This window comes from Oncorhynchus nerka, linkage group LG21, assembly GCF_034236695.1.
Source record: "Oncorhynchus nerka isolate Pitt River linkage group LG21, Oner_Uvic_2.0, whole genome shotgun sequence".
In the NCBI taxonomy this organism is placed as follows: Eukaryota; Metazoa; Chordata; class Actinopteri; order Salmoniformes; family Salmonidae; genus Oncorhynchus; species Oncorhynchus nerka.
In genome coordinates this window covers 5,573,412-5,597,703 of record NC_088416.1, presented here as the reverse complement: position 1 = coordinate 5,597,703, position 24,292 = coordinate 5,573,412, and the positions used below count along the sequence as shown (strand labels likewise).

Genomic DNA, 24,292 nt, shown 5'->3' with positions numbered 1-24,292 from the left:
ACTGCTGATATTCTCAATCAGTTTCGGTTTTAATTTCACAGCTCGCCAAGACCATAGATTGGATTTAGTGATCCATATGTGCTGATTTACTCAAGCAGATGTATAATATTCATATTTATCTTGCAATATTTTTATAAGCTCACGTATTATTGCAGTGTAATCGGAAACCTTGTATTTCTGAGGAGTCTGCACTCTGCAGCACCCGCTTCCAAACTTCTGCAATGAGTCAGAAACTCAAACGCGTCCATATAGGGCTGTACATTACTCTGATCTTCTAGCATGGCCTCCTGCGTATTCAGTGTGTGTGCGTGCGTGCATGGGCAGTTGGATGGGATGCCCTATTTTACAGAGCTTGGGGTGTAGGTTATGTTTTGCTGACTTTGTCCGTCCATAGCGTACTGCAGGTTTGCTCTCTCTTTTTGTGGGTAGCGGACTAGCTATTAATTATTGCGTTTTGAGCTTCTGAGCAGTCGAGAGGGGAATGCGTTTGGGAAGATGGAGGCATTCCAAGGGGCTCGCTGGTTACACACACACACACACACACACACACACCTTACCGAAGTCTCTGGGGAATCTCCAGTGATAGATTAGCTGACAGTAGCGGTGTGCTAAAGTGCCTGTGAATCTGGGCTTCGTCGTCTCTCTTTCTCTTCTTTACCACAGGACACGCATAAGACAGTCATGTCTGTATGAAATATGCATTTAATGTACTGTGTAGCCTGCCTTTTTACACTCACTGCCTATTAATGGGGAAAAGGAGGATGACACAATCACTTCTGTTCTTCCCATAGAAAATCAGAGAGAATGCTATGCAAGGTTATGATGAGCAGATGAGTATCTTTATGTGACTACAATATCCAGCTTTGCATTGATGAGGTTAAGAGTCCCTAAGTCAAATGATTAGGTTAATTCCATGCATATTAGAACATGTGTGTCTGCCAAGTTTGTTGATGCAGTACATTATTAGTATGGCGAATACCACACAAAAACTATGCAATTACCTTCAACAAGCAAAATGTAGCTAGTAATGCATACTTCAGTCAATATCGCACAATCAAAATTATATCAATTTATTTTCATGAATGAATAAAACATTTGCTCTATAATGGCATTACTGGCAGTGTTCATGACTTCTTCGGAGTTGTTTGGTGTGAGGACAGGTGTGTATTGGGACTGGTCAGGGTCAAGGTCAAAAGTTTAAAGTTTGTAGGGTAGGTGGGTCAAAGGTCATAGGGTCATGTTTTTTTTTAACCTCTGTTCTCCTGGCATCCGAGAGGCACTCTAGGGAGAGGAGGGATGGGGGTACCTCCACCGGAGCACGGCCCCGTCGGAACTGGTGCTCACCATGCTCCCGTTGTCGGAGGAGATTGTGACGCTGGTGATGCTGCCGCTGTGGCCGACGCCCACGTGGGTCACCTCGCCCTCCGAGTAGTCCCACACCTTCACCAGCTTCTCGTCTCCACCTGACGTGGGCCAGCAGAGACACATATACCATGTTTATTTCTACTGCAAAGCCTACAAACATTGATCCAACCGAATGCTGGGTGAAGTCACGCTCAACCAAGTGCCTCTTCACGATTGTCCCGAGCTATTGAGAGTCGATACAGGGATATTTAATGGACAGACCATGGGCTGTCGTTGATTGACGGTAGTCAACAGTAGCCTAGTCCTAGATCTGTTGGAGCTGTGCCAACTCCTATGTCAATGTCAACAAAACCAATGTAAAGGGTACTGTACCAGTGACAAAGTGCTGTCCGCTCTGTGAGATGTGCATGCCATTGATGGCTCCTGACAGGGAGCCCTCCAGTTCTCTGATGGCTGAGCCATCATACACCTCCCAATAACCAATCTGGGGAAAGAAGAAGGCCATTCAGGTATATGGAATATGAATGAGAGAGCTGGTACATATAAGACTCGTCAGATTAGTTTATTTGACATATTCTATGTAAAATTACAAGAAATTACAAAAATGACCATGTATCACAGTGATTATAGTAAGGATGAACGCCACTCCTTGTGTCTTGTCTTCTGTTTGTTCATAGTATAGTAATTCTGCCTCACTGAATTATCTATCTTCATTATTCCAGTGACAAAAGCATGGATTAATTTTTTCTGCATCATTTTTGGACAGAAAGTTTCTGATTTTTGCAATGTTTAGATGGAAAAAAGCTGTCCTCGAAATGGTCTTATGTTCTTCAAAAGAGAGATCAGGGTCCAGAGTAACGCCGAGGTCCTTCACAGTTTTATTTGAGACTACAACCATTAAGATTAATTGTCAGATTCAACAGAAGATCTCTTTGTTTCTTGGGACCTAGAACAAGCAGTGACGAGTTTAATAGTAGAAATATGTAAATGAGGCCGGAGAGAGTCTATCAAGTTTTCGTGCGCCCGCCACCGTTAAAACAACATGTTCGTGACTCTAAATGAGAGTTAATCGTCCCGAGGGTTTGCAGCTGTCAAAGACTTGCGCCTCTCAAAGGCTCAATTGTTATTTGAAGTTTATTTACAGCCGCACAGTAATGCCACAATCTCCACACACACACACGCGCAAGGTCCTTTCTTGTTATTTTTATGACAAAGCTAATTACAACTACAAACTAACTGACGCATATGAGAGGACATTAAAATGCAGCATGTGAGTGCTTCTTCAGGTGTCAAGGAAGAGGAGACTTGCAGCTTAACTGGCTGGCAGCACAGAACTAAACCATTTGTGATTTTAAGTATTGGAACTGGCCAAACTGATTGTACCTGGAAACAAATTATTTCTTTATATGCACAACTTGCTTTATTAACTGAAAATCGAATCATCAACGAGTCAATGTTTCGGCTATAGAGTGAATATTACAATACCCAACACAATCTCCTCATACAGAAGTGAGAAAATGCCTAGTATATCTGAATGAACCAGTTCAGAAGATTCATCAGAAAGGCATAGGCCTATCAGAGAAGAAAAAACTCCAGCTGTATGCAATGAAACAAGTAATGTTACATGGGAGAGAGCTCAGAAAAGCATTTACGAGAATAGCTTCTCGGACTGGATTTCATCTCTTAGTAAGACCACAAACATAATGCATTACGGGACTGAGGAAATGTAATCTCACAAAGACATATCAAATACAGTTTGTAATAATGGGATTGAAGAGAGACAAATGGCAAAAAAACAACAAGGTATTTATAGTTTTAAGAATGAAAAACAGCTCTTAAAGCACAGAGGCAGCCTAAGAGACACATTTCTGTGGGACGGTAAAAAAACACTTTTGTACCTCAATATCATTCAAATTCAATGGAAAAGCTTACTGACTGGAAAACACATTTGTTAGACATTATTGAGAAATACACAACAGTCAGGGCCGTTCTTCAGTGTAATTCAATTCAAATGGAAAGGCTCAAGGTTCTTTGCATGCATCATTCATTGTGAAAACATTTGGTCAACATAATGACCAACAACCATAATTTATGCATCCATTATCTTTTTTTCAATATGATTGAAATTAAATGAAAAAATCCAAAGTTCTTGGCGTGCATTCATTCACTTTATGAAATAACATTTTTGGTCAGCATAATGAAAGAAAGAAAAACCCCTCAATACCAGCAGCAACTAGCTTACATTTTTTATTTTATTTTACTAGGCAAGTCAGTTAAGAACAAATTCTTATTTTCAATGACAGAAAACAGTGGGTTAACTGCCTTGTTCAGGGACAGATTTGTACCTTGCCAGCTGGGGGATTTGAACTTGCAATCTTTCGGTTACTAGTCCATTGCTCTAACCACTAGGCTACCCTGCCGCCCCACATGACTTGAATCTTAATCAAATCACTGGCTATCATATGAGGTGAGATATGACACAGCCAAAAAAGTGAGAGGGAGAAGAGTTAGCCCAGTAGCAGACACAACGCTCCCTCTCTCCAGTATAGTTTGTGTTGTGTCATATAGGGAATGGGTTCAAATCCAGTTTGATTCTCTAGTCACGACCTCTCTCCCCTCTCCTGGTGTCATGGAGGGCTTATTTGAGAGCAGCACCTGTGTGAGAGTGGCCGAGTCACCCTCACCCATCTGTGTTCCCTCCCTTCTCCTGTGGAACCTGGCTGCCATCCACGGCAACATCCACCAGAAATTAATTACATCCAAGGCTAGCATGTGCCTACTGCTAGCATTGCTTTAGCCTTCAATGCAACCTAACTCTCCTATTCAATGAGAGTTAGGTTGAAGCATTAGGTTGCTGAGAGAAGGACATACTGAATTGACTGGCTTGAATTGTGAGAATGACCACACAATTTATTTTCATAATGGTCTATTGGTTTTCTACCCAAAGTTGCAAAGGAAATCTATTTAATAAGCACAAGAGACCAGCAAAATAGACAAAAGAGTGTGGCGGTATAGCAGGAACTATAGCAGCATCTAGTGGTCAAAATATGGTACTTTCACACTTCTTTATGGTAAATAATGCAAGTGACTTCAATGATTAATTTCTCTGAACAGGGGGAAAAACATCACCAGATTCACAGGAAATACACTACAGTATGTAGAAGCAGTACTCCAAGCCACAGCTTCATTCTACTTGTCAAACAGAGAACTGATACTGTATAACGGTTGTTGGGGTGGGATTGACATGAGGTGTGTGGGGCCCGTGGGTGTCTTTTTACTATTTTTTGGGATACCTAATTTTTCTCATTAGTAAGAAGAGGGTTGGTCCAAATTGAATGTTTGGTACTATATTTATTAAATATTATCTGAATCCTGTCAATTAAAATGGCCAAATTAGCTTAATTTCTCAGATATAACATTTCATTTTAGCAAAATAATGTTTCAGGAATGCTAATCTTACCTGTTTCTAACGACAGAAACCATTTCAGAACAATCTGAGATGGTGGGTGTCATGGCTTGCTGAAATGACATGGAATGACTCTTGTTTTAAAGGCACAGTGCAATCAAAAACATGATTTTTCTGTGTTTTATATATATTTACACACCATGAGGTTGGAATAATACTGTCAAATTGTGAAAATGATAATAATGCCCTTTTAGTGTAAGAGCTGTTTGAAAAGATTGCTTGACATTTCTGCCTGTTTTGATGGGATGGAGTTTTGGCCAGGCAGTTTAAGTTAATAGACCAATAACAAAGATCATTTCAAACCTCTCTGCCAATAACAGCTAGTTCTCAGGTTACATATCCCTCCAATTAGGCTTGTCCAATTATGCCACTGACTCAGACCACTCCCAAACAGTCCTAGCAAAATTATTGCTTGAGAAATTGCTCTTTGCTAAGAAGCAATTATTTATTATTTTTGACCATTTAAATTTAAAACATTCACAGTAAAGTGCTTGTTGTTACCCAGAAATGATTGATATTTGGATAAAAACATCTGCATTGGAACTTTAAATTCTAATTGCCTAGCAAGGATGACTTCAGCTATAATTCCTACAATCACTACAATGCATTGAAAGCTACGCCACTGTGCCGAATCGAGATTACATGTCTAGTCTTTTGTGAAATCTTATGGTACAGTATGTGTTGTGTAATTTCAATACCAGTATGTTGAAAACACGAATGCATGCTGTGCCAAGATTAGTCTACATTTTTTCACTCTGTTGTGTGTAGAGTGTTGTGTAATTCCACCTACATGTTGAGGCACTACATCACTGAGGACAGTAACCCACTTTACGAAGGGCTGTACACCGATAAAGCCTTCTTAGCTACTGTGTGGGCTTCCATTTATCCCGACGCTACGCCCAGCCGTGTATTTGACCATGCTAATCCATTTACACATACAGAACCTCTCGCCAACAAAGTATAATCCCCCTCTTTTAATTGAGCATCTCAAGGACGTCCGTCAAACAAAGAAGTTATAGGACGATCAAGAGCTCGCTTCTCTTTTAAACGGAATACTTCAGAAGGTCTTTATTGTCCTATTAGTGCTGGACAATGGGAAGGCCACAGAAGCCTATATACCATGCGTCTGATAACTGACATGCCACAATAGAACACAGGATCAATCCCAAGACCCTGATGGCCCTACACCACAATCAGCCCAAACTGGAACCAACACCCAGGAGTGTTGGGTCATCATCACAAGAGGCTTCTGGCTGACCCCACCACAGAACCACCAGCAGCAGTAGTCCGTTCTGTTGTCTCCGTCCATCCGACAGACTGGAGAGTGTGAAGCTGTCCCCAAAGACCCTCTACCACTGACTGAACTCTGAGCCAAGGAGCTGCTGCATCCAAACCCTCTCTCTCTCTCTCTCTCTCTCTCTCTGTCTCTCTCTCTCTCTCTCTCTCTCTCTCTCTCTCTCTCTCTCTCTCTCTCTCTCTGTCTCTCCCTCTCTCTCTCTGTCTCTCCCTCTCTCTCTGTCTCTCCCTCTCTCTCTCCCTTCTCTCTCTCCTCTCTGTCTCTCCCTCTCTCTCCTCTCTGTCTCTCCTCTCTGTCTCTCCCTCTCTCTCTCTCCTCTCTCTCTCTCCTCTCCTCTCTCTCTGTCCCCCCCCACCCGTCTCCTCACTCAAAGTGTGCGTGTGTATCTGTGTGTGTTACTGTTTGCTCACCCCAGACAGAGCGCCTGTGTCCTGGAGCGAGCAGATGGCGTATCTGGCACACGGGCACTTGGATGGCATAGGCAGGCATCGCATCCGCAGGAAGGCGCCGAGAGCCAGAGCACTCTCTTTCTAGTCTCTCTTTTTTTCCCCTTCCCTCATTTCCTCAGTCTCAGCGCATTCACAGTGCTCGCTAATCAGTACAGCTTGTCCTCACCTCACAGCGTGGTGTTGAGCCAACAATACGGGCCTTATTAGTCTGTAGAGCTTGCGATGAGTGGATATTAAGGTGCATATTGAAGAGGGGCTATTGTGAACCTCGGTTCGCACCTTATGCAACGCGGTTTTTATTCTAGGTAATCAAGGCGTAAAGAGGTGTTACATACACCTGACTGCTACGTCGTGGCTTATGACTGGTAAAAAAAAAAAGAGTTTGGAAACATTTCGAAACACGACAAAGCTGACGTGGGCATGTGAACAAGCTCGGCATGGCCTTTCTACAGCACACTAATACTCGTCTCTCTAACAGAGCTCATCTCGAACATCTAACATCTGGAGATGAGATGAGGGCTAACAAGGATGCCTCGATACGGAGAACAGCCTTACTCTGACTTTCCCGCGACTGGGGACTGGGGACCACACGCTGCACAGAGAAGTCATCAGCTAGCTACAGTGTGCTGTGCTGTGAGTCTTTTCTAATTCCAAACCTTTCTGTCGGTGCCACTGGTGATGATCTGGTACTCCTCAGGGTGGTAACACACACTTCTGAACAGAGTGTTGGCCAGGACCATCTGATTCCTCACAAATCGCCTGCAGTCGGGAGGAGGAGAGAGGGAGAGGAAGGGAGAGGGGAAGACAGAGGAGAAGCAGGTAGGGTACCAGGGAGAGAGAGGGGTGGGGTGGGGGAGGGGAAGACAGAGAGGAGAAGCAGGGTACCAGGGTACCAGGGAGGGGTGGGGGGAGAGACAGAGGGAGGGGTAGGGTACCAGGGGGGAGGGGGGAAGACAGAGAGGAGAAGCAGGTAGGGTACCAGGGAGAGAGAGGGGTGGGGGAGGGGAAGACAGAGAGGAGAAGCAGGTAGGGTACCAGGGGAGAGAGGGGTGGGGAAGACAGAGAGGAGAAGCAGGTAGGGTACCAGGGAGCGAGAGGGGTGGGGGGAGGGGAAGACAGAGAGGAGAAGCAGGTAGGGTACCAGGGAGAGAGAGGGGTGGGGGGAGGGGAAGACAGAGAGGAGAAGCAGGTAGGGTACCAGGGAGAGAGAGGGGGGGGGGGGGGGGAGGATGGAGAGGAGAAGCAGGTAGGGTACCAGGAAGAGAGAGGGGTGGGGGTGGGGGGAGATGGAGAGGAAGGAGAGGGAAGACAGAGAGGAGAAGCAGGTAGGGTACCAGGGAGAGAGAGGGGTGGGTGGGGGGAGATGAGACTTGAAATGAATGTTGAATACAGGAAACACATGAATGGAGGCGTGGTATTAATGGTAGTGGTAGTAATTATGTGTTGAAAGCCTCTCACAGTGGGAAGCCAAGTGTTTGTGTATGTGTGTGTGTGTCTACACAGCTACATGCGTTTATGGATTTGAGCATGCATACATCCATGCGTGTGTGTGTATACATGAGAATGTGCATTTGAACTCACACCAAGTCCCAGATGATGCAGGCCCCATCCGAGCTGGCGGTGACACACTCCTTGTCGTTGCTCTTGATCTTGATGCTGGTGACGGTGGCTTTGTGCTCCTTCATGGTCTCAATGAGCCGGTGACAGCCCTGCAGGATCTCCCACACACGTACCTGTAACAGGCCAGAGACTGGCACTAGGACTCAATACAATGATGCTGTTGAGGAACACCATAGGTATGTAATAATACAAGTTTTTTTGTGGGAAGGATGGGGGAAAAGGAAGAGCTTAAAATATTTGTACAAATGTCACATTCAAGGGCTGGTTCATTAATACTGGTGATTCTTTAATCTATGCTCTCTATTTAAATATAGACTAAAAGGGGTCCTGTGACATGCCAGGGTGACTTTTCATCTGACCTGTCCCTCTCCTCCTCCACTAACGATCCTCTTGCAGTCCCTGGTGCCAGCGATGGCAGTCACGCCCATGCTGTGGGCATTGTGGATGACCAGCATGGCTCTGCCAGTCTCTGGGGCAAACACACGGATCTTCCCATCGTTCCAGGCTGTAAAACAATTGGAACAAGAAAAATATATTAGATGGGAATAGTCGATACATGACATTCCTAAGTATTTCTTCACGGAGATTGTGCCATAATGTGTTGTGATGATAGCAGATCTATTTGTGCCATCATGCCAAACACTGTGGCCATTCAGCAGTCGTTGGCATGACAAGGAGTGGCAAGGAGTGGTATGATGGCCCAAACAGACTAGTATCCAGGCTACTGTGAAGATTGTGTGCTCAGTCCCTCCCTAGTGTAGTACATTGGACGTGTGTCTAAACTGTAAATGGCTGGAATGGAAATGTACAGTCGAGGATCAAACCATTTATTATTATCATGACTCAGTCAAGGCTCCAACAATGAGTAGGAATTTCAGGCACATTCACACCCTCGCTTTAAAAATACTGTCATTATCGTACAGGCTAGTGTGCTCCATAACATTTGACGCGAGTCTTTCATCGTTCTAACTTAAGACAATGCCATACGCTGCAATGATGACGTACCATCCCTCCCTAGTGTAGTGCTAGCCACATCAGGGTTGTGGTTTTGATTCCCGCATGGACCACATATACTGTGTGTGTGTGTGTTCATTTTTTTGATTGACCCCATTGCCAAACAGAACTACTAATGGTTCCTGCCTACCGCTGATGATGCTGTGTCCGTCGATCATGAAGTCCAGGGCGTTGCAGGTCATGTTGGGGACGGAGATCCGCAGCAGCTCCTTGGAGGTCTCGGCGTGCCACACTCTGATGTCATCCTGGGAACACGTGGCAAACAGCTCCGACGAGCCACTGGGAGAGAATCAGAAACGTCGCTGGAATAAGTTTGCGACCAGTCATTCTGCACTTTAGTCCACGGAACAGGAGTTACTTTGTACTGGAGCCACAGGCTATAATACATGTTTATGCTTTAAACATGCTCATATCGCCCTCTAGTGGGAGTAAATGGGCAATGACGGCAAAGCAATGTTGTTTGAGGCAGTCTCTCTTGACAGCATAGACTATGGTTGAGGTGCAGATAGGTAAAGACAGCTATATATTTGAGGTGACATATGGCAATCAGGTAGTAGTGATAATAGAATGTGCGCTGTAAAACAATATCATGGGGGAAAAAAGAGTAAATCACGTACAGTATGTAATCTAGTCTCTAAATGGGTGCCTGTATTTTGAAGGGTGTCACTCACAAAGGGAAGGCCACGTCGTTGACTGCACTGTTGTGACTGGTGGCGATCAGCTCCTCCTTGAAGTCTGTGTAGCCAAAACGGTAGATCTGAGCCGCCTCCTGTTCCTGCAAAGAACTGGTGGCCCTCGCCTCTCACAGCGATGGACGTCACTCCCCCCTCCAACTGAACCTTCCTATGGGGGTTAGATGATGAATGGCAGAATGCCACATTGAGTACATTATGTATTTCTACACATAGCGTTAAAAAAAATCTCAGCCCCACCTCTTGGTTTGCCATCAAATCAAATGTATTTATAAAGCCCTTCGTACATCAGCTGATATCTCAAAGTGCTGTACAGAATCCCAGCCTAAAACCCCAAACATCAAGCAATGCAGGTGTAGAAGCACGGTGGCTAGGAAAAACTCCCTAGAAGCCATGACGCTGACGGGCTGAAGAAATGTAACCACTCTAATGTATAGGCTAAGATACAGTATATGGATGCAATATGACAGTTTGAGATAGATGATATAAACCAGTGGTTCTCAACTGGTGGGTCGCGGCCCAAATTTGGGTCGTAGGAGGTTTTGATTGGGACGCAAAAAAATACTTGGCTCTGAATTGAAACTACTAATACCAGGTAGAAAGTGTGTATAAATTATAATCAACATACATTTTTTTTTAAAATAATTTATTCTCCTAATTGTTTTATTGTATTGTTTTTATTCGATCACAGTATTTATATAAAGAGTTATTAGCTGCGCTATTCAGCAGATTTGGTTCATTTTGTGGTCTCAAACAAGTGAGCTTGCCAACATTCTTCCTCAAGAATATGAGCAATATGGATTCAATTGACAATGAAAAAGTTGTGAATGTTGTCCGCTTGTCTAATATACACTGAACTGGAAGAAAGGGTCATCCCGCAGGGACCTCAGGAATATGACGTGACCGATACAATCTGTCAGTGCCCACCAGTCATGAGAAATCCATAGATAGGGCCTAATGAATTCATTTCAATTGATTGATTTCCTTCTATGAACTGTGACTCAGTAAAATTGTTGAAATTGTAGCATGTTGCGTTTATATTTTTGTTCAAGTATATATTTTGAATTCTCACGCATGCTCACTCTAATATATTTACCCCTGGATTGTTCTTTCTTTTCTTCTTGTTTTGATTATTTGTGTATGTGTATTGTATTTGAGAGGCATTCTACTGCACTGCTGGAGCTAGTAACATAAGCATTTCACTGCACCAGCAAATCTGTGTACGCAACCAATAAACTTTCATTTGATTTGATATAGACAACTTGATATCTTGTCTGTCAACCTGCAGCACTTACTTACTTGATGGTTTTGAAGTTAGGTCCCGAGCACAAAGTGAACATGCCATCCCCAGAGCCCACCAGGATGTCCCCAGACTTCAGCACCTTCAGTGTGTTGACACCCTGCACCAAAAAGACAAAGAGGGACAGCTGTACCAAATCTCAACTGCAGTAGGATCTCAGAGATATGAACATATGGAGGTCACTCAGGACACTGAATAAACCCACCTTGCTGAATTTCTGTTTTCGTGGCCCACAGCTGTTGAGGAGGCGGGTCTTCAGGTTGACCTTCAGGATGTCACCACTGGTGGTTCCGCAGTAAAAGAAAAGGTCGTCGTCTGGGATCTGTGATGCAACGGGGTCACCTTAGAAATAAGCTTTTCGTCTCCACCTGTACTATTTTGAGAGGCTGCTTGATATGCAGGGAAATTCTTTATCTTTATCTTAATTCAGAGGTCAATCGACCTCAGACAACAATTGTCATGTGAATAAAATAACAGGAACCTGAACTTGTGTGTTTACAGATTTCCTCATTAATAAACCATAACAAGTATTGATGAATAGTTTATCTTTGCTTGGTCTCAAAACGTACTTCGAGTGGTTAAGAATGGGTCGTACAAAATCATTTTGGGGGGCATTTGGCACCATTGTGCAATTTACTCACTGGTTGAATTAATGTTGTTTACACATAATTTCAACTAAATTACGTTGAACCAACGTGGAATAGACTAATTGGCATCTGTGCCCAGTGGGTATTCAGTCAGTACCACTATTACTTTGAGCTGTGTCTGCTTTCTATGGTTTAGCTCACCTCAATGCATTTGACAATCCTCTTCAGCTGTCCTGTCTGGCATTCCGTAGGCCGGATCTTCCTATTTGGAAGGTCTATCTCCCAAACACGCATCGTACCACTACAGAGAAACAACATATTACAAGTGTGTTAATTCGAAAGTATTAATAATAAACTGTATGTATTCAATAATTCTCCGTCGTCTTCAAGTCCAATAAAGATCCGTTCTGATTGACAAAGTAATGCTCTATTCTAACAGCAACCCAGAGTCTCTGTAAGTCACTCACTTGCCGGCGGAGATGAAGATGTTGTCGCTGTGGTTGGTGTACTCGATGGTGAGGCAGTGGCCTGCACTGTGGGCAGAGGCCGGGCTCCCACAGATCGCTTCTTTGCTCTCAAGGTTCCACACCACAATGCTGAAAACACAAACCATTCACATTTACAGCCAGACTGTAGTATAACCTACAAATTACTGTTGAAATTCTTCCAATGTGAAAGTAGTTTTTAAAGTGACACACTCATCCAAAGCCTGTTGTATCTAACCAATCTAATCATCTAATCAAAGGTCTAAGGACCAGCTGATGGTGTGTTATAGCAGGACTGGAACAAAATGTTCACTACATTAAACTACCTCTTACCTTCCATCATCCTGTCCACCCAGGGACACAAGGTACTTGTCATTGGGGGAGAAGGCAAGTCCTTCCACCTTCGCTTTGTGGAGCTGTAGTCTGGCGTGGATCGCTCTCTTCTCATAATCCCAGATGATCAGATCAGCCTGGAACAACATAGATTAACTCTGTAATCTACTGCCATTCATGTGTTTCCCACGTTCAACATTCATCTGTAGCCTCTCCCTCCGTGCCTCCATCCAACTGTGTCTGTCTGTATGTCTGCCGTTCGGTCTGTCTGTCTGTCTGCCTCTCTCTGATATCAAGAGGCGAAACATGACTGCTCTCCTAATACTACAACGTTTCACTGTCTTTAGTTTACCTTGAAGCCCATGAAGGTGACCTGTCCAGAAGCGATGTAGCGTCCGCTTTTGGACACAGTGACACAGGAGACGTTGTTGGTGTGTCCATGGAGGAACTCCTGTTTGCCATCTTTCAGGCTCTTCAAAATAACAGTGCAACCAAGAGGATAGATGAAGTGTTCTCGGTCTGGGTGCACTCTGAGGCCAGAAAATACGTGTCCTGTCAACAACAAAAAATGTTTGTAAAAGCAAGTAAAGACATGCTTTAGACCAGAACTAAAGATGAGGATAGGATTATGATTGAACCTAACTCGTCTGAAGGATTCAGGAGAAACTCATCAAGGTAAACAAACATGGATAGATTAGAGTTTTGAAGGAAACTTCTAAATACTTTCCATAAACTGAACAGCACATGACAAATTATTTAGTTGTCTTCAGACACATTGAAAAGATGACAAACCAGCTGAAAGCCCCACTAGCGACAAGCAACAGTAGTAGCTGGTACAGGTAGCTACCATAGCATGCCCTGATCCTAGTGACAACAACCATATCACCCAGGGCAACAAATAACGTTAGATAACGTTAGTATTACTTGTTACCAGATAACTTGGTTAGCTCAGCTGAATATGTTAGCTAGCTAGCTAAATAGGCTGGCAGGATATTTTACATTACCATTGAACCCAATTACAGCCTCCAGCTCAAGCCGTGGAATATCTTGCGCATCTCCAGCCATGATTCAACACAATTGCACCTCTTTTTTTACTTTGAAGGTGTTTACAGCAAGTCTTCAAGCTTGTAAAATCCTATCGAGCTTCAGCTACCTTTCGCTCATTTGCCATCCCGACAAACAAACGTTGCCTAGCAGCTTAACCATTTGTTTGGGATCAGTTTCTATGGTGATGTAGTAGTTTTGTAATGCATTTGGGTGCGTCTTTGGAGTGTGATTGGTCCATGGAGATCGGTTTCGTCTAGAAGGGTTACAGCTTTTGTCAAAATGGACTTTTCGTAGCAGGTTTAAGAAAACTTGCATAGCAGGTTAGGTGACTTAACGTAGCAGGCTAGGAAAAGGGTTATGGTAAGAGTTAGCTGTAATGCAAAAACAAAACAACTTTTGAAGTCAATTTGACAGAAGTTGTATTCCATCTAGACATGGCTAGAGATCTTATTAAATTTGAAACCCTCAAAGTTCCAGAATGGAGTGAAAATGGAAGCTATTGTGGTCAGGGAGAAATCTAAACAAGTCTGGAATGAATATGCAGTAAAGGCATAGGTGATGCACTTCTTGCTTTTACTTACGCAGGAAAACAAAAAGTAAGGCTTTTTGATATATCAGAAATGATGTAATATAAGTATTGTCAACCTAAACTATTATCATATAATTATAAATACAGTTTATATGGACAGGTTTTATACACATTTTCTGTATAAATAGCCTATAACATAAACGTAAATAGACCATAATAAATGTCTAAATTTGCATTTTATTCTAAAGTGTAATTATATGATACAATATCAGTACTTGTTGCAATTACAACGTGTCTAAGTCCTATCCTCAACTGATTGTTTGAACGGAATGTTGACATATTTATTGGCAGTTATTACGAAACATTTATGGGATCACTCCTCTAAAAACTGTCTGGTTAGTTAACAAACATACAGTGCAGATAATATATAAATTCATTGTTTTACACTCTTATCAGAGCATTGGCAAACCATGGTTGACCAACTCCCTTACCAAAATGTCTGATACTTTATATTTCCATCATAAGAAGGTGCATGCCCATTCTAGAATTCTGATTCCTAAGTCTATGGATTGGTCACTGCCAGGGACTAGCCAGGGAACTAGCCAGGGAACTAGCAGGGAACAGGGAAACATAAGCTCTTGGTGTGATTGTGTGGTTGGAGAACTAATACCAGCTGCAAATCCCATAAATCAAGACCTCTACATATACTCATCCCTGCCACCTCCATTCTGCCAGATCGTAATATCTGCTCAGTCCGTTATCACGCTAGCCTTTTGTCTATGCTCAAGATCCTGTTGCTCTGCTGCGCTCATTTTCCTGCCTTACACCATTTTTGTCCTCTCCTTGCAGTTACCTCTCTGGCTCCTGTCTCCTGTTCCACATCTCACCACCAACCACCTTGCTCTGGATATCACTCACCACCATTACCTTGGATTCCCCTCTGGACCTGTTCCCCTGTTCTACTCAGCCAACTCCAACCTCACTCTACACTCCTGGTTTTTGCAACTCATCTGAGCTACCCCAGTTCTGCACTCCCCATTTCTCTGTACTCAATAAACCTTTTTGTGCATTCATCCCGGCTTCCTCTTCTGAGTCCGCTCTTGGGCCCCCCCACCCCCTTTCATTACGCACACCTGTCACCATCATTACGCACATCAACGCTCATTGGACTCACCTGGATTCCTTCACATTTTGATTGTCTTCCCTAAATCTATGTGTTTCCTCTGTTTCATCCCTGTGTCAACATTATTGCGGTTTCCGTTTCCCCTGTCCAGACGCCTGTCCGTTTTCTGTCTCTGTCCTGCTCCTGTCCGTGGTTATTAAATGTTCACTCCCTGTACCTGCTTCTCGTCTCCAGCATCAATCCTTACACAGAGCCAGTTTTAGAAATGTTTCCAAATTAATCAAAAATGAAAAGCTGAAATGTCTTGAGTTAATTAGTATTCAACATGTTAAGATAAGTTGAGGAGTAAAAATTGTACAAGTCACAATAAGTTGCATGGACTCACTCCGTGTGCAATCCCCCATTTCTGTAAGGTCCCTCAGTCGAGCAGTGATTTAACCACAAAGACCAGAGGTTTCCGATCGTTCGCAAAGAAGGGAACCTATTGGGCATCAACGGACATTGAATATCCCTTTTGAGCATGGTGCAGTTATTAATTTAACAGTTTAGATGGTGTATCAATACACCCAGTCAATGGTGATTTTAAAACACAGAGTTTAATGGCTGTGATAGGAGATAACTGAGGATGGATCACCAACACAAACAAAAATCCACAATACCAACATAAACTACAGAGTAAAAAGAAGGATGCTTGTACAGATCTTTTTATTTATTAAACATGCATCATGTTTGCAACAAGGCAGTAAAGTAATACTGCAAAAAAATGTAGCAAAGAAATGAACTTTATGTCCTAAAAATTATGTTTGGGGCAAATCCATCACAACACATCACTGAGTACCACTCTTCATATTTTCAAAAATGGTGGTGGTGCATCATGTTATGGGTATGCTTGTCATCAGCATGAACTAGGGAGTTTTTTTTTAGGATAAAAATAAACATAATAGAGCTAAGCACAGGCAAAATCCTAGAGAAAAACCTGGTTCAGTCTGCTTTCCAACAGACACTGGGAGACAAATTCACTTTCAGCAGGACAATAACCTAAAACACAAGGTCACATACACACTGGAGTTACTTACCAAGATGACATTGAAGGTTTCTGAGTGGCCTAATTACAGTTTTGGCTTAAATCGTCTTGAAAATCCATGGCAAGACTTGAAAATGACTGTCTAGCAATGATCAACAACCAACTTGACAGAGCTTGACACATTTTTTAAAGAATAATGGTCAAATTGTCATGTTATGTCTTGTCCCTGTGCTTTCTCTTCTCTTCGTTTCCCCCTGCTGGTCGTATTAGGTTACTATCTTTCTCTCTTTCGTTCCGTTCCTGCTCCCAGCTGTTCCCCATTCTCCTAACGACCTCGTTTACTCTCTCTCACCTGTCTCCTCTTTTGCCCTCTGATTATGTCTCTATTTCTCTCTCTGTTTCTGCTTCTGTCCTTGTCGGATTCTTGTTTGCTTTGCCCTTGTCCCGTCCTGTCGTTATCTGCCTCTTCAATTAGATGCTGCGTGTGAGCAGGTGTCTCTGTCCTCTACGGCCCGCACCTACCCAGAGGGACCTGCAGTCTGTTGCCGCTAGCCCTGCAATTCTCCCCTACTACTAGTAGGAGGACTCCCCTGCAAAGATAGAGGATTTATGTTTTCCCTGTTTGGACATTAAAAGACTGTTTCTGTTGAATCGCTGTTGGGTCCTCACTCACCTGCATAACACAAATATTGTACAATCCATGTGTGCAAAGCTCTTAGAGACTTACCCAGAAAGACTCACAGCTGTAATAGCTGCCAAAGGTGATTGTAACAAGTATTGACTCATGGGGTTGAATACTTATCTAATCAAGATATATTACTGTTTTATTTTCCAATAATAATAATAACTTTTTTTCACTTTGACATGCAGAGTATTTTGTGTAGATATTTTACAAAAAATGTCAATTAAATCAATTTGATTCACACGTTGTAACACAACAACATGTGGAAAAAGTTGAGGGGTGTGAATACTTTCTGACGGCCATGTATATCCTCCCTTTGCAACCCTATTAACATATGCACAAATATACATTCTCATTGATAAGTAGATGAATAATCAACAAACAAATATAGCACACAATTCAAATAGCCCTAAACTTTTTACACATTTTGTTATGTTACAGCCTTATTCTAAAATTGATTAGATCCTTTTTCCCTTCATCAATCTACACACAATACCAAATAATGACAAAGCAAAAACAGGTGTGTAGATTTTTTTTGCAAATGTATTAAAAATTACAATAACAGGAACCTTATTTACACAAGTATTCAGACCCTTTGCTGTGAGATTCAAAATTGAGCTCACGTCAAATCAAATAAACTTTTATTTGTCACATACACATAGTTAGCAGATGTTAATGCGAGTGTAGCGAAATGCTTGTGCTTCTTGTTCCGACAATGCAGTAATAACCAACGAGTAATCTAACCTAACAATTCCACAACTACTACCTTATACACACAAGTGTAAAGGGATAAAGAATATGTACATAAAGATATATGAATGAGTGATGGTACAGAACGGAATAGGCAAGATGCAGTAGATGGTATAGAGTACAGTATATACATATGAGATGAGTAATGTAGGGTATGTAAACATTATATTAAGTGGCATTGTTTAAAGTGGCTAGTGATACATTTTTACATCCATTTCCATCCATTTCCATTGTTAAAGTGGCTGGAGTTGAGTCAGTATGTTGTGCATCATGTTTCCATTGATCATCCTTGAGATGTTTCTACCACTTGATTGGAGTCCACCTGGGGTAAATTAAATTGATTGAACATGATTTGGACACAGCTGTCTATAAGGTTTCACAGTTGACAGTGCATGTAAGAGTAAAAACCAAGCCATGAGGTCAAAGGAATTGTCAGCAGAGCTTGAGACAGGATTGTGTCGAGGTACAGATCTGGAGAAGGGTACCAAATTTCTGCAGCATTGAAGGTCCCCAAGAACACAGTGGTCTCCATCATTCTTAAATGGAAGAAGTTTGGAACCACCAACACTCTTCATAGAGCTGGCCGCCCGGCCAAACTGAGCAATCGGGGGAGAAGGGCCTTGGTCAGGGAGGTGACCAAGAACCAGATGGTCACTCTGACAGAGCTCCAGAGTTCCTCTGTGGAGATGGGTGAACCTTCCAGAAGGACAACCATCTCTGCAGCACTCCACCAATCAGGCCTTTATGGTAGAGTGGCCAGTTGAAGCCAGAAAAAGACACATGACAGCACACTTGGAGCTTGCCAAAAGCCACCTAAAGGACTCTCAGACTATGAGAAACAAGATTCTCTGGTCTGATGAAAGATTGAACTCTTTGGCCTGAATGCCAAGCATCCTTTCTGGAGGAAACCTGCCACCATCCCTACGGTAAAGCATGGTGGAGGCAGTATCATGCTGTGGGGATTTTTTTAAGCGGCAGGGACTGGGAGACTAGTCAGACAGATCCTTAATGAAAACCTGCTCCAGAGCGCTCAGGACCTCAGACTGGGGAAAACCTTCACCTTCCAACTGGACAACAATCCTAAGCACACAGCCAAGACAACGGGACAAGTCTCTGAAGGTCCTTGAGTGGCCCAGCCAGAGCCTGGACTTGAACCCGATCGGACACCTCCGGAGAGACCCGAAAAGAGCTGTGCATCGACACTCCCCATCCAACCTGACAGAGCTTGAGAGGATGTGCAGAGAAGAATGGGGGAAACTCCCCAAATACAGGTGTGCCATGCTTGTAGCGTCATACCCAAGAAGACTCGATGCTGTAATCGCTGCCAAAGGTTCTTCAACAAAGTACTGAGTAAAGTGTCTGAATACTTATGTAAATGTGATATTTCAGTTTTTTATTTTGAATAAACTTGCAGAAATGTCTAAAAACCTGTTTTTGCTTTGTCATTATGGGTTATTGTGTGTTAATTGATGAGGGGAAAAAACGATTTAATACATTTTAGAATAAGGCTGTAACGTAACAAAATATGGAAAAAGTCAAGGGGTGTGAATACTTCCCGAATGCACTGTAAAAACCCTATTTAGTTTAGCCCATTGTCATCCACACACATAACTACTTTGAATTGTGTGAACAGAAAATATTTCATTATAAACATTAAGAAAAATATAGTCTAATCAAATGGACAACAGAATTAGCAGAAACCAGTTTATATAAGAGGTGGAAACACATGTCAGCTTCCTCTTTTAATGACAGTAAGAGAAGTAGTGTGAGAACGAGGTGGAGTTCTGAATTCCCCACACTTCCAATGACCGGATCTTGAAGTGTCTCTTGCAGAGAGCGGCACTCTCGAAGGTGTCACATTGCTCCGTGTAGCCCCCCTCCAGATCTGCCTGGAGGCAAAGAGCGTGACCCCCATCGCCACCTGGCGAAACAAACACATCGCACTCACTGTAAAAGATGTCAGCATTGAATTTACAGTAATAACAGCAGCCCACTTCAAGCTGCTGCACTTCTCAGTAATGTTGACATCAACACAAAGAATACAAAGGGTGGATGCAAAGAATAGGCCATGTGAGAAACCCTAAGCTGTTTCCTACCACCATCGTCAATGTCGCTGCAAAAAACTATTGTACGTGGCAAGAATGCTCCTTAGGCCATCAGGCCTATTCAGGTTTCAGAAGGTTGTTGATCACTCTTTGTGACACTCTACCAACGACTCTGAACAGCAAACACTTTAGCATACATATGAGCAGCTTACCAATGACTAGCCTCTCGTGGTCTCCGGCGATGAACATGAAGGCCCCTTGTTCCTTGGCCCTCTTGGGTGAGGGGGAGAGAGGTCCGGGGGAGGAGGAGGTGAAGGGAATGTTCAGGTAGCTGGGGTCCTGGAGGGTCCCGGCTGGACAGGTCAGGGTGGTGTGGTTGGTAGTAGAGGTGGTGGAGAGTGGGGTAGAGGAGGAGTCCTCTTTACCAGAGGAAGTGTATACACAGACCATAGCAGCTCGAAGGTCTGGAGAAGGTTGTCTCTTGGCCGTAATGTGAACCACAGCCCGTTGGTAGCGCTCCATGCCTGGACGAAGCTGAAAGAACAACGAATTAAGAAAATGAACAATTAAGTTCCTGAATTGACTGATTGACATGGGAAAGGAATGGAGCCTGTGTTCTTCTACGGCATGATCCGTAAAGATTTCAACCAGTATTTTCTACGCTAACACAATTGTTCAGAATCAAAGGAAAAAACATTAGCAAAATCAGCTATTTCAGATCTGTAGATCGTAATTTCTCTCACCGTGAAAACAAAGCTCTCCCCAGTCCCAAAATACGCAGGTTCTTCTGAATCATACTTTTTCCGCTCAATCAAATCTGTCGACAGGAAGGCACCACAGACCTGTGGAGTGACACAGGGGTAAGAAGTCTGCATGAGTGTCAAAAAATAGACAAAAAAAGGTTGTCTGCTACTGTAAACTCACCTCTTCATCCATAGTTTTCAGGAGCAAGATCACTGGCTCATGCCCCTCAACACGGGAATAAAATCTTCAAATGAGAAAAAAAACTTTAACTACTTTAAGCACTTGTAATGTTTTTAGACAACGGTTATTCAACAATCCCAGCCCCTTGGAATGTCTTTATGGGGGTGAAAGTTCAAAGTTCACTGGATGGGTCACGTCCTGGTCAGGGTCAGACTTTTAATTGGGGTCATCACATCCTGTCACGACCACCCTGTCAGAGAATCCCAATATGGCTAGAACCAATTCCTCAAAAGCATGTCTGCTGTACATTTACATTACATTTAAGGCAGGTCCAGACGTGTCAGACATCCAGTGGAACAGTGACAAGGGGGGGAAAGTCAGAGAATCCCGGAAGGTGGTGAATCAAACTCTTTGAAGGACATCAGAGTCAACATGCCATAGAGCCGTTCCCCTCACAGCTCCGTAGGCAAGCACCATGGTCCGGATCATCAAGAGCCAGTAAAATAACTATTGAACACCAGAGCCTCACAGCGTTTTGACTATCTCTAGGACGAGACAACAGCCAGTAATTGTGACATTGGTATTCAGAGCATTTCTAAACGGATTTGCAAGTGATGAATAATATTACCTTCAACATTTTCTCCTAACAGACCAACAGAACACTTCTAAAGACATGAATAACTGTTGTTAACCGATGCCACGTTAACTGTTCCAGCCAACAAACTGGAGGACACTTGGTCATTCACCTTAAGGCAATAATGTTGTTGATACTAACAACACAGCATTTCACTATTATGTCACTGAACCATAAGGTGAGTTTATACAGCTCTGGGCTGTTGAATTTACTGTAGACAGTTCTGGGCTGCTGAATGTACATGTCTTCACTACTTGGTCCACTACTAAGGTAAAACAGTGAATAAAAGTCACTTACGAAGAGCTGTAAAGTGTTTATAGATCAAAAGGATCCAGGCCCAGACAATCCTCATCTCTGGAATGCTGGAGCTGAAGCTGTCAAAATCCAACGACTGCCTTTATGGAGGAACAGAAACAGTCTGAGAATGTAAAGCAAACTGAGCTGTAAAGAACTCAGAAAGTAAAGAGCTGTAAAGTGTTTATAGATCAAAAGGATACCGTATCTAGGAATGGTTTAGTAGAACGACTGTAGCATCTCTATAGCAAACTGAGCTGGAAGTAATCTGTCATAATAACCCTATGAGGAGTAGGGCTGACTTGGTGATGGCTTGCTATCTTTTGTTTTCCATTAACAGAGAGTGGACCAAGTAGATGTTCAACAAGAGTAGAAACATTTTCTGGAAGAACTCCCTTGACCAACAGCCTCACCTTTTCTGGTGGATACTGATGCCCTTCTGCATGAGTGAGTCCTTGTTAGCGTTGAACAGTAGGTTGAGCTCCCTCCGCGTGGCCAGTTGGATACTAAAGGCCCTCTCCAGCAGCTTCTCCACCGTGCAGTGACGCACCACGTTCTCCACAAAGCTCTTCATGTCTCGCCTGAAGTCCTCCACGTCGGCGACACGAGACGAAACCGAGACCTTGTACAAGCTGAGAAGAGCCAGAGCCACCCTGTAGAGAACCTTGTAACCCTCCAGAAGATAGACATCCAGGACCCTCATAGCGTATGTGAAGGGGAGGTCAGCAAATATCCACATGATCCAATCAGAGTAGAACTCAAAGAGGTTCTGGTGGGAGCTGGCGATGAGCTTGCGGATGCCGCGGCAGTACTTGTTGGCCAGGTCGCCGAAGGTCATGCAGGAGGCCCGGTAGGTGAGGAATGTCTGATCGATGTAGCGCTTGTTGGGGTCATTGTAGGCGATAAGGCGGCAGACGCTGTGGAAGCACTCTGCTTCGTCTTCGCTGAAATGCAGGAGGAGAGCCACCAAGGCTGGGAGGATTGGGCAGAAGTTGATGTCCGGGAGGTGCTTGCCAATGCAGAGGAGGACCTTTTTTACAGAATTGAGACCAGCTTTGTTGAGGCAGTACCTGGGGGTGGGAAGAAGAACATAACATGAGCATAACATGATGTACATGCAATATTGGAAAAAAGCATGATAACTTCCAATTGTCCTGTCAAAGTTTAATGACAAAAATTATTTGATCATGATTTGATCATCTGAACCGTTTTTCTCTGATAGCTTCATAGCCAGTACCTAGGGATCACGCCATCATCCATGTACTCAGGGAACGGGTGTGTGCTCATCTTCTGCTCTCCGAAGAGCTTCTTGGCCACATCCTGGTAATGATCTCGATCCGGTTTGATGGACCTGCAGTTGATACCATGAATTATATGATAATAGGCCTTGGCCCTTAGTGTATGGGGCATGACCCAGAACCCTGATCGACCCATGGTCTTCAGCTCCTGGTGATCCGAATTCAGGATCCTCTGGTAGCGCTCTGAAGCTTCAGGGTCGATCTTCTCCCAGTCCACAAACTGGCCATACTTCATGCCAGAGCAGGAGCTGATCTCCCAGTTCTCTGATTCAGAGATGGTCATCATGGGGACACCCTTTAGACTGCCTCTTCGGCCTATTGGAGAGAGGAAGGAAGAAATTAATAAATTGATTCTTTCAGAAAATATTACAAATCTGTGTTCATCCATAGTAACATTCCTGTTTTTGGATTAAGAACACTGTGTTTGTGCATATTCTGCATTTCTCCCCCCCCTGTTCTTCATATAACACCAGGCATATGGCAAAATACATATTTTTTAAACATAATTTGTCAAATAAACATACATTGGACACTTTTAAACATCCTGTAATTTGCATACCATTGAGATCTCTGCATGGCAAGTGTTTGTTGGTGTTGGACTTGGATCTCTTGGAGTTGAGCCGAGGTAGGATCCCCTGATTCCCATCCGCACTACTCTTCTCCTTCTTCCCGTCCCCACTCTTCTCCAGGGAGTTGGATCTCGGCCTCATGGCGTTGGACCTGGTAAAGTTCCCCTCTCTGTAGAGCTCAGACGTCTCATAACTATAGAAAGACCTGGAGCGTGGCCTGACAACGTTCTCATCTGTCGCCGTCTCGACGCCATACTTTTTGGCGTCCTCTGGGCTGTAGTAGGAATGGGACCTGGGTCTTCTGTGTCTGGCTGCTGAGCTCAAGATCTGGTCCTGGTCAGCGGTTGTTTCCATAGGAGACGGGTCTAAATGTATAGTCCCACAAGTGGAGAACTTGGGCGTTCTTGAAACATGGATCATGCTGCCTGGTACAGTATTCTCCTCTGCAAATGTCTGGTTCTCCTCTGTATCAATGACAAGACAGTCTCCAGTGGCGGTATACTCCCCTTGTCATGTTTTTCATCTGAGTGCCTTGTGGATGTAGGTTTCATACACAGTTGTCAGTTGGTCAGGTGACCAGCACAGAACGTGACATGGGTTTGTTTACAGTGTTTTTGTGTATTCTGAGTGGAAAATTCCTCTGACTTAAGTTCCATTACTGTGGCGACAAGGAATGCCTCCTTTCTTCGACTTCCAACACCAGAGGACAGCAACGAATGAACTAGGGCAATGAAATCAAAACATCACTGAAGTGGCAGATTATTG

At 43.5% G+C, this 24,292-nt stretch overlaps 2 protein-coding genes across 2 annotated transcripts; both read right to left on the bottom strand.

Annotated features, from left to right (window-relative positions):
• Positions 1 to 1,054: 1,054 nt before the first annotated feature.
• On the bottom strand, positions 1,055 to 13,917 carry LOC115103710 (cilia- and flagella-associated protein 52). Its single transcript, XM_029624588.2, is given in 15 exon segments — positions 1,055 to 1,463; positions 1,738 to 1,849; positions 7,234 to 7,336; positions 8,159 to 8,310; positions 8,557 to 8,702; positions 9,342 to 9,490; positions 9,883 to 9,980; positions 9,982 to 10,054; positions 11,203 to 11,303; positions 11,409 to 11,525; positions 11,992 to 12,091; positions 12,258 to 12,386; positions 12,609 to 12,745; positions 12,961 to 13,160; positions 13,613 to 13,917. Coding segments are annotated over 15 exon segments (1,860 nt in total). The 5' UTR covers positions 13,674 to 13,917; the 3' UTR covers positions 1,055 to 1,281.
• Positions 13,918 to 17,538: 3,621 nt separating this feature from the next.
• LOC115103536 (TBC1 domain family member 24-like) lies at positions 17,539 to 24,043 on the bottom strand. The gene is made up of 8 exons (XM_065006137.1): positions 23,518 to 24,043; positions 22,898 to 23,273; positions 22,071 to 22,730; positions 21,660 to 21,761; positions 20,733 to 20,796; positions 20,552 to 20,650; positions 20,021 to 20,342; positions 17,539 to 19,684 (listed from the first exon to the last, which is right to left on the bottom strand). Exons 1-8 carry the CDS (start codon positions 23,945 to 23,947, stop codon positions 19,506 to 19,508), a joined length of 2,232 nt encoding a protein of 743 aa, XP_064862209.1. The 5' UTR covers positions 23,948 to 24,043; the 3' UTR covers positions 17,539 to 19,505.
• Positions 24,044 to 24,292: the final 249 nt, after the last annotated feature.